At 33.8% G+C, this 17,003-nt stretch overlaps 1 protein-coding gene across 1 annotated transcript; it reads right to left on the minus strand.

Annotated features, from left to right (window-relative positions):
- Positions 1-1,545: 1,545 nt before the first annotated feature.
- LOC132564703 (uncharacterized) lies at positions 1,546-4,199 on the minus strand. Its single transcript, XM_060229332.1, has 2 exons — positions 2,844-4,199; positions 1,546-2,718 (listed from the first exon to the last, which is right to left on the minus strand). The coding sequence occupies exons 1-2, from the start codon at positions 4,197-4,199 to the stop codon at positions 1,546-1,548; spliced, it is 2,529 nt and encodes an 842-aa protein (XP_060085315.1).
- Between the last annotated feature and the right edge of the window lie 12,804 nt (positions 4,200-17,003).

Consider the following 17,003-nt stretch of genomic DNA (forward strand, 5'->3'; position numbering starts at 1 on the left):
GTGGGGCGGGGGCAGTGTGATGGTGTGGGGAGGTATCTCTTTTGCATACCGTACCCCTCTAGTAATTATTGACGGCAATCTAACAGCACAGCGCTACATCAACGAGGTCTTAACTCCTGCTGTTGTTCCATTCTTTGCTGGACACCCAAACGTAGCGTTATTACAACAGGACAATGCACGACCACATACCGCTCGTATCACTACAGACTACCTTCAACATCAGAACATCGCAACCCTTCCGTGGCCCGCGTTTTCCCCGGATCTTAGTCCGATCGAGCATCTTTGGGGCCAATTGGGTAGGGCTGTGAGAGAGCGACCACGACAGCCCCAGACGCGTCGGCAGCTTGAAATCGCTCTTCAGGAAGAGTGGAGGAACGTTCCTCAAATCAAAATTCAACGCCTTATTCGGTCAATGCCTCGAAGATGCCGCGCTTGTGTCGCTGCAAATGGTGGCCACATTAGATATTGACCGTGCTAATTTTGATTTAGGGGGTATGGACATTAGTCACCGGAAATCAAAGTATTCCCATGATGTAGTGCTGATTGCATTGAGTGCATTTTGTTATGGACATAATCAACTTTTAGGTATTTTATCAAATATTGTATTCAAAACTATAACTGGTAAATTTTGACAGTAATTTAACGGTGTTGCGTTTTCATTGACGCCGAGTATATGATAATAATCCCAGATTCCTATATACTGCTTTATTACAGCAACACAACTAAATGTTGTTAACACATTATTATACTTAATTTCTGCTACTTGCCAAAATCGTTCTCAATTATCTGGAGAGCAAACGACTAAAGCTTCCATTCGGCGCCGGAAATCGAAGTAGCTTACTAGCTATCATTATTATTATTATGACATTCTTAACGGTCCGTCAACACAAGGTCATTAGGGCTATCAACCGGTAAAACACAGAGCGATCCAAATAAGGACAACAAACGAACTTAAAGGTAAAAGACAAATGCTTAACATCTTAAATCTCCCCCTCATCCAAGTATCACGATGGATGAGAGGGATTCTCTGTAATGAAGCCCGGAGGCTGGAGAGTTAAATAATATGCACTTGTCAACCTGTTGGGTGCGCGACACTGAAGTTCAAACTTGAAAATTATCTTATCGATATTGCATTGCACGTGCCTGACCCATGTGAGAGGTCACCATATAAAAAGACATAACCAAGCCTAGACACACGCTTATTTCAAAGAGAAATGTTGGCAGATTGTATGCAACTATAGGGTGGGAGATCCAAAACTAAACAGCAGAAATAGAAACCCAGAGACTTGGGAGGTTATTTAACTCTCCAGCCTCCGGGCTTCATTACAGAGAATCCCTCTCATCCATCGTGATACTTGGATGAGGGGGAGATTCTCTTCCATTCAGCCCTACGGCTTACTAGTTAAATAATATGCACCTTCAAAGAATCCGCCAACATTCCAGATAACCATGAAAAAGAAAACCAAACTGCAACTCAAGTTCACTCATTCATTAGTATTTCAAAATTACACTACATTTCACAAAGTCTATATCATTGACATCTTATCACTGCCCTGTCTGCAGAACACTGGTTGAAAAGGAACCCGGGTCATCAATATCTCTTAAGTAGAACCTCCTAAAGCTCTCGGCTGATGCCCAGTTTGCCGTTTCCAGTATGTCCCTCAAGGATGTCCCCGCCGTGTATGCTGCCGACACAGACGCTCCTCTAACTGAATGAGGTTTAAACTGTCGATCAATTCCAGCCGCCATCATCACTTCTCTCACCCATCTTGCCACTGTGGAAGTGGACACTTGCAAACCTCTTCTGAAAGAAACTAAAAGTTTATTACTCTTCCGTATGTTTACTGTCTGTGACACATAATATCTTAAGGTTGAAACTACACATAATCTTTCCTGAGAATATTTGTACAATGTTACTTTATAAAATGGCTTTGATGGCTTGGATGTTTTCATAAGTTCTGGGACTGTAAAAACAATATAGTGTCCAAAATCCTGCATATGTTCAAGGTCTAAATTAACCAATGTTTGTGCTCTTTGTGCTGTTGTAAGTGCTATCAAACAAACTAATTTCCTAGTCAATGAGTCCACCTCCAGGGCTGTCAAAGGGAACATATCACCCAAATACTTCAGCAAAGGTGCCACATCCCATGTCGATGAATACCTGGGCTTAGGAGGATTAGTGTTGAATACCCCCTTCATAAACCTCGAAATTAGGGTATTGTTCATCAATACTGTATGGCCTAGTAATGGCAAAGTCTGGGACAACATACACTTATGTGTATTAATAACACTGTAAGATTTCCCTACATTAAACAAATGAGTGAGGTAGGAAATCACTTCCTTGATAGTGGGATGATTGGCACCAACCTGTCGTTCACCACACCAAGAGACCCAGTTATTCCATGCCAAGTCATACTGCTTGGACGTGGACTGTTTCCAGGAGGAGAAGACAAGTGTGGCAGCCTGTCGTGAAAAGCCCTGCTTCTGGAGAGATCTCCTGACACGCAACATGCGATCAGTCTCAGGCTGTTTCTTAAGGGATGCAGCTCCCCCTGTGGGGACAATAGCAAGTCTCGCCACCTCGGCAGGCGTGCGGGCGCATCCACAACAATATTTAATAGAGTAGGTAGCCACGCTTGACTTCTCCATAAGGGAACGATTACTATTGCCATACTTACTTTGTCTTCCTTCACTTTGTGCAGAACACGGCTGATCAGACTGAAAGGAGCAAAAATATACGGTAAGTAGTCTGACCATGACATAGAAAAGGCATCATAAAACCAAGCATCTGGATCAGGATACCACGAGACAAACTTGGTAACCTTAAAATTCAACCTACTTGCAAATAGGTCAACATCTGGATTGAAGAAATGACCACATATCCTGTCAAATATCAGAGGGTGTAGTGACCACTCTCCCGAAGACTGCATTGACCGTGACAAGTAATCAGCATCAACATTCAAAACACCCGGTATGTGGCAGGCAGAAATGAAAATATTTCTGTCCGTACACCACAGCCATATCTCTTTTGCTAACTCATTCAGCTCTGTTACATTTCCACCAGGCTTATTAACATATGAAATTGTACAGACGTTATCCGTCACAACCCTGACATGAGTATCAGACATGTCTGAACAAAAACATCGTAATGCCAACCAGACAGCTTTTAATTCCAAAAAAATTATGTGATGTTCACGTTCTGCTTTTGACCAAAGACCTTTTGTTATCTGAGAGCCAAACTTTGCTCCCCATCCATCACCAGATGCATCAGTTTCCATAATCACATCTGGATCACTTGGTCTTATCGCCCGACCATTCATACTGTTCACCTTATCTCTCCACCATACTATCTCCGTTTGTGCCAACCTAGACAAACTGACCTTGTCGTCATAAGACAAACCATTATGTAGGGCTGCTGTCTTTTCCTTGTCTACCAATCTGTAAAATAGTCCTGACAGCCGAACTGCTCTAAGAGATGACGTAAACAAGCCAATGAGACTAGCAAGTTCCCTTAGAGAAATTGACTCTTGACCTAAGACATGGGAACATGCATCTATGATTTTCTTCACCTTTTGTTCTGGTAACGAAACGGTAAATGTGATAGAATCTATCAAGTACCCAAGATGAATGACCATTTGACTAGCAGAAAACAAAGATTTTTCGGAACTAATCTGGAACCCAGCAGATTCCAAAACTCCAGCTAACACCCTACAATTCCTTTCACAAACCTCTCTGTCAGCAGCCTTGACCAAAGAGTCATCTATGTAATAGAAAGCATGGATACCCAAGCTGCGAACTTTAGCCATAATTGGCTTCAGTACTTTGGTAAATATCCGAGGGGCACTTGTCAAACCGAAAGGCATAGCCATAAACTCATATAGTATACCTCTCCATTTGAATTTCAGGTATTTCCTATGATGTTTGTTCACTGGTATACTGAAATATGCATCCTTCAGATCAATAGAAGTGAAGAAATCACCTCTCTCTACAGATTCTAGTACAACATCTAAGGTCTCCTGCTTAAAATGGTGGTACACCACAAACTCGTTCAACTTCCTCAAATTAATGACTGGCCTAAATTTACTATTTTTCTTTTGGACCAGGAACAAATTAGAAACAAATTCACCTTTCTCATGAATAGACTGAGTTATTGCCCCTTTGGATACTAAATCATTCACCTCAGAATCAACAATCTCCATCTCTTCCTTACTAAAAGCTACTGGTCCTGGCAATTTATGTTGCACAGGGATTTCTACAAACTCAAGTGTAAGACCACGCACAGTATCCAAAATCCATTCATCATCAGTCAATGATTTCCAAAATTCTACACGCTCTCCGATTCTACCAGATGGAACACCCACCTTAGGGGCTATTCTTTTTTCTGTGTCTGGCTCTGGCTTTGACTTTGCTGCATGTATGCGGGTCGCCGTTGTCCCCGGCCCCGCTGGCCCGACCGTAAAAAAGGCCTTGCTGAGCCTCTGTACTGGCTATAGCCCCCTCGCCCTCTCTGGCCGCCACTCCAGCCTCCTCGCTGTACCTGTTTTCGTGAAGACAAAACATTGAAAGCCTTATTAGCCTCAGAAATGTCTGTCACCTTCCTTGCAAGATCATCCCCAAATAGATTTGAAGTTATTGGCATGTCTTTCCCACATAAGGCATGATATGATGACGGGAGGGCTTGTCTCATAAGAAACCTACGTTTCACAGACAATGTATGTACTGCATTCCCTAGCATGGACAGAGCATCAATACACAGAGGCCTGAACTTCTCTCGAAAGTCTGGATGACTCATAAGAGCCTCAGTCAGCCTCATCACAGGTACCATACCGTCAGACACCGACTTCTGGGCCTCTTTAAGTTGAAAATCTCTTGCCTGTAAAGGCTTACCAAGTTTACCCCAAATCTCAGGGTTACATCGTGGGACGGTCATATCGGCACAATTTGCCGGTACAGGGTATTTTTCTGCCATTTTAGAAACGTCCGACGTTTTCCTACACGCAGTATTTACCAGTTTGGCAAGTCCCTCGTGAACACTAGGGCCCAACTTTACATCACCATATATATAGTCAGGGATGGCGAACAAGTCCTCCATATGACTTTCCTCTGTGGGTAAAATATCAGAATATATATCATCTAACTCAATGGAAGATTGTTCTGTATCTTGAAGACCCAACGGGTCCGTCATACTAAAAAAATCTGAGTCAAAACTGTCAACAACATAATCATTGCCATACCCACCAGCCGTTTGGTTTCCTGTACTCGCCCGGTCCCGCTTAACGTCTGCTAACTGCTCCTCCAGAGCCCTCATACGTTTCGCCATGAGTTGAAACTCGCTACCAGCGGCAGCCTCAGTGCAGACAGGACGTTTCTTACCCCCACGGGGCAAAGGAACAGTCGGGGCATCGCCTCCGACGCCGCCATATTTGTCATTCCGAACAACGTTCGGTGACTGCGGCTGTGCAGAGTCCTTATCACTTGCACAAGCGACAGAGTCGCTTAGACCCGAACTCAAATCGGGAAGGGGTCCCGGAAAGAAATCATCACACCCCTCAAATGCCTCCGTCTCTCCGGGATGGAGAGAGAGGTCATCGTCAGTGCAAATGGCTAGGGTTTACTTTTAGAGTTTCATAATCAATACATTTGCAGTTTCAAAGATAACAAATACACTTAACTTAAATTCCACATTTCACTTATTTCTCTCTAACCGCAATGAAATGCAATTATGTAACGAATTCCTAGTAGGTGTCATAACATCAAAAATGTGAAATTTCTAAAAACTCTAAAACTTTCAATATTTGTACTTTCGAGAATAACAAAATATATTTATACTCAGTTTATCATTCTCTACAATTTTGCCCAGAGAATTAATCGATTTTCGATGTTTTTTTATTTTTTTTTTTTTTTTTTCTCTAATTTTCAAGAAAATCCATTTCTTCATAAAGGACATCATCAAGAAGTCGAAAAAAAAAAAAAAAAAAAAACATTTTGAAAAGAATTTTAAAGCTTATTTCATGCCCTTTCCATTGATATATAAGGAAGTTTAGATAAACATATGCCTATTAGGAATAATTTCAGGGTTAAATGTAAAAGCGTATAAACCACATCATAAATTGGTACATTACGTTTTTCAAAAGAAAAATGTAATTGATCTAACAATTTTGAGGTGCATTATGTAACGAATTCGATTTTTGCAGTCGAATAACTATTAAGCTATAAAGAATCCGGATTAGACGAAACGACAGCATTTTCGATGAACTTTAGCTGTGTTATAATGGTTCAAAATGAAAAAAAAAAAAAAAATCAAAAACATGTCCAGCTTTCGTTACAAAATTGCTCATTACATAATTGCACACATTAAAGTTACATTATTGCACGATTATGTTACACTATTGCACACTTTCGTTACAAAATTGCAAACTTTCGTACACTTGCAAAATTTTCGTTACAAAATTGCAAACTTTCGTTACGAAAATGGCAAGTGTTGATAATCCTTAACCTAACCCCATCCCGAACCCTAATCCTAATCCTAACCCTAACCCTAACAGATATGTAAGATATACAACACTAAACATGCACCATTTGTAACATTGGACGCATAATACTATCGCTTGTAATACGTACCACTGGTAAAATATTATACAACACTAAACATGCACCATTTGTAACATTGGACGCATAATACTTATCGCTAGTAATACGTACCACTTAACTTAAATTCCACATTTAAAATATTCCACATACAAGACAAAAATACCACATGTAACATATAGCATTCATAATTGCAAATGGCACATTTTAACATTTTAAAGAACTAATAAACTTTTAGAGATACATTTGCAGTTTCAAAGATAACAAATACACTGAAAACTTAAATTCCACATTTCACTTTTTTCTCTCTAACCGCAATGAAATGCAATTATTGTAACACATTAATATTAATTCCTAGTTACACTATAACTTTTAACAAAGGTGTCATACACATTAAATTGAAATTTCACACACAAATTTAAAAACTTTCAATATTTGTCTTTAACCAAAAATGTATATAGGTGTCATAACATACTCAAATTCTCTAAATAATTGCAAATGGCTAGGGTTTACTTTTAGAGTTTCATAATCAATACATTTGCAGTTTCAAAGATAACAAATTTCGAGAATAACAAAATTTTTATTTCTCTCTAACCGCAAGTTGCAATTATGTAACGAATTCCTTGTAGGTGTCATAACATCAAAAATGTGAAATTTCAAAAACCTCTAAAACTTTCAATGTTTTCGAGAATAACAAAATATATTTATACTCAGTTTATCATTCTCTACAATTTTGCCCAGAGAATTAATCGATTTTCGATGTTTTTTTATTTTTTTTTCTCTAATTTTCAAGAAAATCCATTTCTTCATAAAGGACATCATCAAGAAGTCGAAAAAAAAAAAACATTTTGAAAAGAATTTTAAAGCTTATTTCATGCCCTTTCCATTGATATATAAGGAAGTTTAGATAAACATATGCCTATTAGGAATAATTTCAGGGTTAAATGTAAAAGCGTATAAACCACATCATAAATTGGTACATTACGTTTTTCAAAAGAAAAATGTAATTGATCTAACAATTTTGAGGTGCATTATGTAACGAATTCGATTTTTGCAGTCGAATAACTATTAAGCTATAAAGAATCCGGATTAGACGAAACGACAGCATTTTCGATGAACTTTAGCTGTGTTATAATGGTTCAAAATGAAAAAAAAAAAAATCAAAAACATGTCCAGCTTTCGTTACAAAATTGCTCGTTACATAATTGCACACATTAAAGTTACATTATTGCACGATTATGTTACACTATTGCACACTTTCGTTACAAAATTGCAAACTTTCGTACACTTGCAAAATTTTCGTTACAAAATTGCAAACTTTCGTTACGAAAATGGCAAGTGTTGATAATCCTTAACCTAACCCCATCCCGAACCCTAATCCTAATCCTAACCCTAACAGATATAATTGTAAGTTATACAACACTAAACATGCACCATTTGTAACATTGGACGCATAATACTTATCGCAAACTTTAGTAATACGTAACTGGTAAAATATTCCACATACAAGACATACCACATGTAACCATTCATAATGGCTAAACTTTTAGATTTTCATATATAATACATTAGGAATACAAATTTACCAGTTTCAAATTGATAACAAATAGACATAACCACATGTAACATTCACTTATAAATTCTCTAATATTTTAGAGTTTCAATAATCAATAATTGTAAGTTCAAAGATAACAACACTCAAAAATATCCACATTTCACTTTTTAACATATTTCTAACCGCACTTTCGTTACAAAATGCAATTATATTTTACTAAATAATGCAACTTTAACCATAAATTGGTAACTAAATATTAATTGTAAGTTATACAAAAATAACATTTTAATACTTATACAAGAAATATTCCACCACATGTAACATATAGCATTCATAATTGCAAATGGCTAGGGTTTACTTTTAGAGTTTCATAATCAATACATTTGCAGTTTCAAAGATAACAAATACACTTAACTTAAATTCCACATTTCACTTATTTCTCTCTAACCGCAATGAAATGCAATTATGTAACGAATTCCTAGTAGGTGTCATAACATCAAAAATGTGAAATTTCTAAAAACTCTAAAACTTTCAATATTTGTACTTTCGAGAATAACAAAATATATTTATACTCAGTTTATCATTCTCTACAATTTTGCCCAGAGAATTAATCGATTTTCGATGTTTTTTTTTATTGTTTTTTTTTTCTCTAATTTTCAAGAAAATCCATTTCTTCATAAAGGACATCATCAAGAAGTCGAAAAAAAAAAAAAAAAAAAAAAAAACATTTTGAAAAGAATTTTAAAGCTTATTTCATGCCCTTTCCATTGATATATAAGGAAGTTTAGATAAACATATGCCTATTAGGAATAATTTCAGGGTTAAATGTAAAAGCGTATAAACCACATCATAAATTGGTACATTACGTTTTTCAAAAGAAAAATGTAATTGATCTAACAATTTTGAGGTGCATTATGTAACGAATTCGATTTTTGCAGTCGAATAACTATTAAGCTATAAAGAATCCGGATTAGACGAAACGACAGCATTTTCGATGAACTTTAGCTGTGTTATAATGGTTCAAAATGAAAAAAAAAAATCAAAAACATGTCCAGCTTTCGTTACAAAATTGCTCGTTACATAATTGCACACATTAAAGTTACATTATTGCACGATTATGTTACACTATTGCACACTTTCGTTACAAAATTGCAAACTTTCGTACACTTGCAAAATTTTCGTTACAAAATTGCAAACTTTCGTTACGAAAATGGCAAGTGTTGATAATCCTTAACCTAACCCCATCCCGAACCCTAATCCTAATCCTAACCCTAACAGATATAATTGTAAGTTATACAACACTAAACATGCACCATTTGTAACATTGGACGCATAATACTTATCGCTAGTAATACGTACCACTGGTAAAATATTCCACATACAAGACATACCACATGTAACATATAGCATTCATAATTGCAAATGGCTAGGGTTTACTTTTAGAGTTTCATAATCAATATATTTGCAGTTTCAAAGATAACAAATACACTTAACTTAAATTCCACATTTCACTTATTTCTCTCTAACCGCAATGAAATGCAATTATGTAACGAATTCCTAGTAGGTGTCATAACATCAAAAATGTGAAATTTCTAAAAACTCTAAAACTTTCAATATTTGTACTTTCGAGAATAACAAAATATATTTATACTCAGTTTATCATTCTCTACAATTTTGCCCAGAGAATTAATCGATTTTCGATGTTTTTTTTTTATTGTTTTTTTTTTTCTCTAATTTTCAAGAAAATCCATTTCTTCATAAAGGACATCATCAAGAAGTCGAAAAAAAAAAAAAAAAAAACATTTTGAAAAGAATTTTAAAGCTTATTTCATGCCCTTTCCATTGATATATAAGGAAGTTTAGATAAACATATGCCTATTAGGAATAATTTCAGGGTTAAATGTAAAAGCGTATAAACCACATCATAAATTGGTACATTACGTTTTTCAAAAGAAAAAAATTGATCTACAATTTTGAGGTGCATTATGTAACGAATTCGATTTTTGCAGTCGAATAACTATTAAGCTATAAAGAATCCGGATTAGACGAAACGACAGCATTTTCGATGAACTTTAGCTGTGTTATAATGGTTCAAAATGAAAAAAAAAAAAATCAAAAACATGTCCAGCTTTCGTTACAAAATTGCTCGTTACATAATTGCACACATTAAAGTTACATTATTGCACGATTATGTTACACTATTGCACACTTTCGTTACAAAATTGCAAACTTTCGTACACTTGCAAAATTTTCGTTACAAAATTGCAAACTTTCGTTACGAAAATGGCAAGTGTTGATAATCCTTAACCTAACCCCATCCCGAACCCTAATCCTAATCCTAACCCTAACAGATATAATTGTAAGTTATACAACACTAAACATGCACCATTTGTAACATTGGACGCATAATACTTATCGCTAGTAATACGTACCACTGGTAAAATATTCCACATACAAGACATACCACATATAACATATAGCATTCATAATTGCAAATGGCTAGGGTTTACTTTTAGAGTTTCATAATCAATACATTTGCAGTTTCAAAGATAACAAATACACTTAACTTAAATTCCACATTTCACTTATTTCTCTCTAACCGCAATGAAATGCAATTATGTAACGAATTCCTAGTAGGTGTCATAACATCAAAAATGTGAAATTTCTAAAAACTCTAAAACTTTCAATATTTGTACTTTCGAGAATAACAAAATATATTTATACTCAGTTTATCATTCTCTACAATTTTGCCCAGAGAATTAATCGATTTTCGATGTTTTTTTTTTATTGTTTTTTTTTTCTCTAATTTTCAAGAAAATCCATTTCTTCATAAAGGACATCATCAAGAAGTCGACAAAAAAAAAAAAAAAAAAAAAACATTTTGAAAAGAATTTTAAAGCTTATTTCATGCCCTTTCCATTGATATATAAGGAAGTTTAGATAAACATATGCCTATTAGGAATAATTACAGGGTTAAATGTAAAAGCGTATAAACCACATCATAAATTGGTACATTACGTTTTTCAAAAGAAAAATGTAATTGATCTAACAATTTTGAGGTGCATTATGTAACGAATTCGATTTTTGCAGTCGAATAACTATTAAGCTATAAAGAATCCGGATTAGACGAAACGACAGCATTTTCGATGAACTTTAGCTGTATTATAATGGTTCAAAATGAAAAAAAAAAAAAAATCAAAAACATGTCCAGCTTTCGTTACAAAATTGCTCGTTACATAATTGCACACATTAAAGTTACATTATTGCACGATTATGTTACACTATTGCACACTTTCGTTACAAAATTGCAAACTTTCGTACACTTGCAAAATTTTCGTTACAAAATTGCAAACTTTCGTTACGAAAATGGCAAGTGTTGATAATCCTTAACCTAACCCCATCCCGAACCCTAATCCTAATCCTAACCCTAACAGATATAATTGTAAGTTATACAACACTAAACATGCACCATTTGTAACATTGGACGCATAATACTTATCGCTAGTAATACGTACCACTGGTAAAATATTCCACATACAAGACATACCACATGTAACATATAGCATTCATAATTGCAAATGGCTAGGGTTTACTTTTAGAGTTTCATAATCAATACATTTGCAGTTTCAAAGATAACAAATACACTTAACTTAAATTCCACATTTCACTTATTTCTCTCTAACCGCAATGAAATGCAATTATGTAACGAATTCCTAGTAGGTGTCATAACATCAAAAATGTGAAATTTCTAAAAACTCTAAAACTTTCAATATTTGTACTTTCGAGAATAACAAAATATATTTATACTCAGTTTATCATTCTCTACAATTTTGCCCAGAGAATTAATCGATTTTCGATGTTTTTTTTTATTGTTTTTTTTTTCTCTAATTTTCAAGAAAATCCATTTCTTCATAAAGGACATCATCAAGAAGTCGGAAAAAAAAAAAAAAAAACATTTTGAAAAGAATTTTAAAGCTTATTTCATGCCCTTTCCATTGATATATAAGGAAGTTTAGATAAACATATGCCTATTAGGAATAATTTCAGGGTTAAATGTAAAAGCGTATAAACCACATCATAAATTGGTACATTACGTTTTTCAAAAGAAAAAAATTGATCTAACAATTTTGAGGTGCATTATGTAACGAATTCGATTTTTGCAGTCGAATAACTATTAAGCTATAAAGAATCCGGATTAGACGAAACGACAGCATTTTCGATGAACTTTAGCTGTGTTATAATGGTTCAAAATGAAAAAAAAAAAAAAAAATCAAAAACATGTCCAGCTTTCGTTACAAAATTGCTCGTTACATAATTGCACACATTAAAGTTACATTATTGCACGATTATGTTACACTATTGCACACTTTCGTTACAAAATTGCAAACTTTCGTACACTTGCAAAATTTTCGTTACAAAATTGCAAACTTTCGTTACGAAAATGGCAAGTGTTGATAATCCTTAACCTAACCCCATCCCGAACCCTAATCCTAATCCTAACCCTAACAGATATAATTGTAAGTTATACAACACTAAACATGCACCATTTGTAACATTGGACGCATAATACTTATCGCTAGTAATACGTACCACTGGTAAAATATTCCACATACAAGACATACCACATGTAACATATAGCATTCATAATTGCAAATGGCTAGGGTTTACTTTTAGAGTTTCATAATCAATACATTTGCAGTTTCAAAGATAACAAATACACTTAACTTAAATTCCACATTTCACTTATTTCTCTCTAACCGCAATGAAATGCAATTATGTAACGAATTCCTAGTAGGTGTCATAACATCAAAAATGTGAAATTTCTAAAAACTCTAAAACTTTCAATATTTGTACTTTCGAGAATAACAAAATATATTTATACTCAGTTTATCATTCTCTACAATTTTGCCCAGAGAATTAATCGATTTTCGATGTTTTTTTTTTATTGTTTTTTTTTTCTCTAATTTTCAAGAAAATCCATTTCTTCATAAAGGACATCATCAAGAAGTCGAAAAAAAAAAAAAAAACATTTTGAAAAGAATTTTAAAGCTTATTTCATGCCCTTTCCATTGATATATAAGGAAGTTTAGATAAACATATGCCTATTAGGAATAATTTCAGGGTTAAATGTAAAAGCGTATAAACCACATCATAAATTGGTACATTACGTTTTTCAAAAGAAAAAAATTGATCTAACAATTTTGAGGTGCATTATGTAACGAATTCGATTTTTGCAGTCGAATAACTATTAAGCTATAAAGAATCCGGATTAGACGAAACGACAGCATTTTCGATGAACTTTAGCTGTGTTATAATGGTTCAAAATGAAAAAAAAAAAAAATCAAAAACATGTCCAGCTTTCGTTACAAAATTGCTCGTTACATAATTGCACACATTAAAGTTACATTATTGCACGATTATGTTACACTATTGCACACTTTCGTTACAAAATTGCAAACTTTCGTACACTTGCAAAATTTTCGTTACAAAATTGCAAACTTTCGTTACGAAAATGGCAAGTGTTGATAATCCTTAACCTAACCCCATCCCGAACCCTAATCCTAATCCTAACCCTAACAGATATAATTGTAAGTTATACAACACTAAACATGCACCATTTGTAACATTGGACGCATAATACTTATCGCTAGTAATACGTACCACTGGTAAAATATTCCACATACAAGACATACCACATGTAACATATAGCATTCATAATTGCAAATGGCTAGGGTTTACTTTTAGAGTTTCATAATCAATACATTTGCAGTTTCAAAGATAACAAATACACTTAACTTAAATTCCACATTTCACTTATTTCTCTCTAACCGCAATGAAATGCAATTATGTAACGAATTCCTAGTAGGTGTCATAACATCAAAAATGTGAAATTTCTAAAAACTCTAAAACTTTCAATATTTGTACTTTCGAGAATAACAAAATATATTTATACTCAGTTTATCATTCTCTACAATTTTGCCCAGAGAATTAATCGATTTTCGATGTTTTTTTTTATTGTTTTTTTTTTCTCTAATTTTCAAGAAAATCCATTTCTTCATAAAGGACATCATCAAGAAGTCGACAAAGAAAAAAAAAAAAAAAAAAAAACATTTTGAAAAGAATTTTAAAGCTTATTTCATGCCCTTTCCATTGATATATAAGGAAGTTTAGATAAACATATGCCTATTAGGAATAATTTCAGGGTTAAATGTAAAAGCGTATAAACCACATCATAAATTGGTACATTACGTTTTTCAAAAGAAAAAAATTGATCTAACAATTTTGGTGCATTATGTAACGAATTCGATTTTTGCAGTCGAATAACTATTAAGCTATAAAGAATCCGGATTAGACGAAACGACAGCATTTTCGATGAACTTTAGCTGTATTATAATGGTTCAAAATGAAAAAAAAAAAAATCAAAAACATGTCCAGCTTTCGTTACAAAATTGCTCGTTACATAATTGCACACATTAAAGTTACATTATTGCACGATTATGTTACACTATTGCACACTTTCGTTACAAAATTGCAAACTTTCGTACACTTGCAAAATTTTCGTTACAAAATTGCAAACTTTCGTTACGAAAATGGCAAGTGTTGATAATCCTTAACCTAACCCCAATCCCGAACCCTAATCCTAATCCTAACCCTAACAGATATAATTGTAAGTTATACAACACTAAACATGCACCATTTGTAACATTGGACGCATAATACTTATCGCTAGTAATACGTACCACTGGTAAAATATTCCACATACAAGACATACCACATGTAACATATAGCATTCATAATTGCAAATGGCTAGGGTTTACTTTTAGAGTTTCATAATCAATACATTTGCAGTTTCAAAGATAACAAATACACTTAACTTAAATTCCACATTTCACTTATTTCTCTCTAACCGCAATGAAATGCAATTATGTAACGAATTCCTAGTAGGTGTCATCACATCAAAAATGTGAAATTTCAAAAAAACTCTAAAACTTTCAATATTTGTACTTTCGAGAATAACAAAATATATTTATACTCAGTTTATCATTCTCTACAATTTTGCCCAGAGAATTTATCGATTTTCGATGTTTTTTTATTTTTTTTTCTCTAATTTTCAAGAAAATCCATTTCTTCATAAAGGACATCATCAAGAAGTCGAAAAAAAAAAAAAAAAACATTTTGAAAAGAATTTTAAAGCTTATTTCATGCCCTTTCCATTGATATATAAGGAAGTTTAGATAAACATATGCCTATTAGGAATAATTTCAGGGTTAAATGTAAAAGCGTATAAACCACATCATAAATTGGTACATTACGTTTTTCAAAAGAAAAATGTAATTGATCTAACAATTTTGAGGTGCATTATGTAACGAATTCGATTTTTGCAGTCGAATAACTATTAAGCTATAAAGAATCCGGATTAGACGAAACGACAGCATTTTCGATGAACTTTAGCTGTGTTATAATGGTTCAAAATGAAAAAAAAAATCAAAAACATGTCCAGCTTTCGTTACAAAATTGCTCGTTACATAATTGCACACATTAAAGTTACATTATTGCACGATTATGTTACACTATTGCACACTTTCGTTACAAAATTGCAAACTTTCGTACACTTGCAAAATTTTCGTTACAAAATTGCAAACTTTCGTTACGAAAATGGCAAGTGTTGATAATCCTTAACCTAACCCCATCCCGAACCCTAATCCTAATCCTAACCCTAACAGATATAATTGTAAGTTATACAACACTAAACATGCACCATTTGTAACATTGGACGCATAATACTTATCGCTAGTAATACGTACCACTGGTAAAATATTCCACATACAAGACATACCACATGTAACATATAGCATTCATAATTGCAAATGGCTACACTTTTAGAGTTTCATAATCAATACATTTGCATTCAAAGATAACAAATACACTTAACTTAAATTCCACATTTCACTTATTTCTCTCTAACCGCAATGAAATGCAATTATGTAACGAATTCCTAGTAGGTGTCATACATCAATGAAATTTCTTAACTTAAAACTTTCAATATTTGTACTTTCGAGAATAACAAAATATATTTATACTCAGTTTATCATTCTCTACAATTTTGCCCAGAGAATTAATCGATTTTCGATGCATTTTTTATTGTTTTTTTTCTCTAATTTTCAAGAAAATCCATTTCTTCATAAAGGACATCATCAAGAAGTCGAAAAAAAAAACATTTTGAAAAGAATTTTAAAGCTTATTTCATGCCCTTTCCATTGATATATAAGGAAGTTTAGATAAACATATGCCTATTAGGAATAATTTCAGGGTTAAATGTAAAAGCGTATAAACCACATCATAAATTGGTACATTACGTTTTTCAAAAGAAAAATGTGGTGTATTATGTAACGAATTCGATTTTTGCAGTCGAATAACTATTAAGCTATAAAGAATCCGGATTAGACGAAACGACAGCATTTTCGATGAACTTTAGCTGTATTATAATGGTTCAAAATGAAAAAAAAAATCAAAAACATGTCCAGCTTTCGTTACAAAATTGCTCGTTACATAATTGCACACATTAAAGATATTATTGCACGATTATACTATTGCACACTTTCGTTACAAAATTGCAAACTTTCGTACACTTGCAAAATTTTCGTTACAAAATTGCAAACTTTCGTTACGAAAATGGCAAGTGTTGATAATCCTTAACCTAACCCCATCCCGAACCCTAATCCTAATCCTAACCCTAACAGATATAATTGTAAGTTATACAACACTAAACATGCACCATTTGTAACATTGGACGCATAATACTTATCGCTAGTAATACGTACCACTGGTAAAATATTCCACATACAAGACATACCACATG

The sequence above is a fragment of the Ylistrum balloti genome, unplaced genomic scaffold (genome assembly GCF_031769215.1).
Source record: "Ylistrum balloti isolate Yb309-2 unplaced genomic scaffold, AGI_CSIRO_Ybal_v1 Utg372572, whole genome shotgun sequence".
Lineage (NCBI taxonomy): Eukaryota > Metazoa > Mollusca > Bivalvia > Pectinida > Pectinidae > Ylistrum > Ylistrum balloti.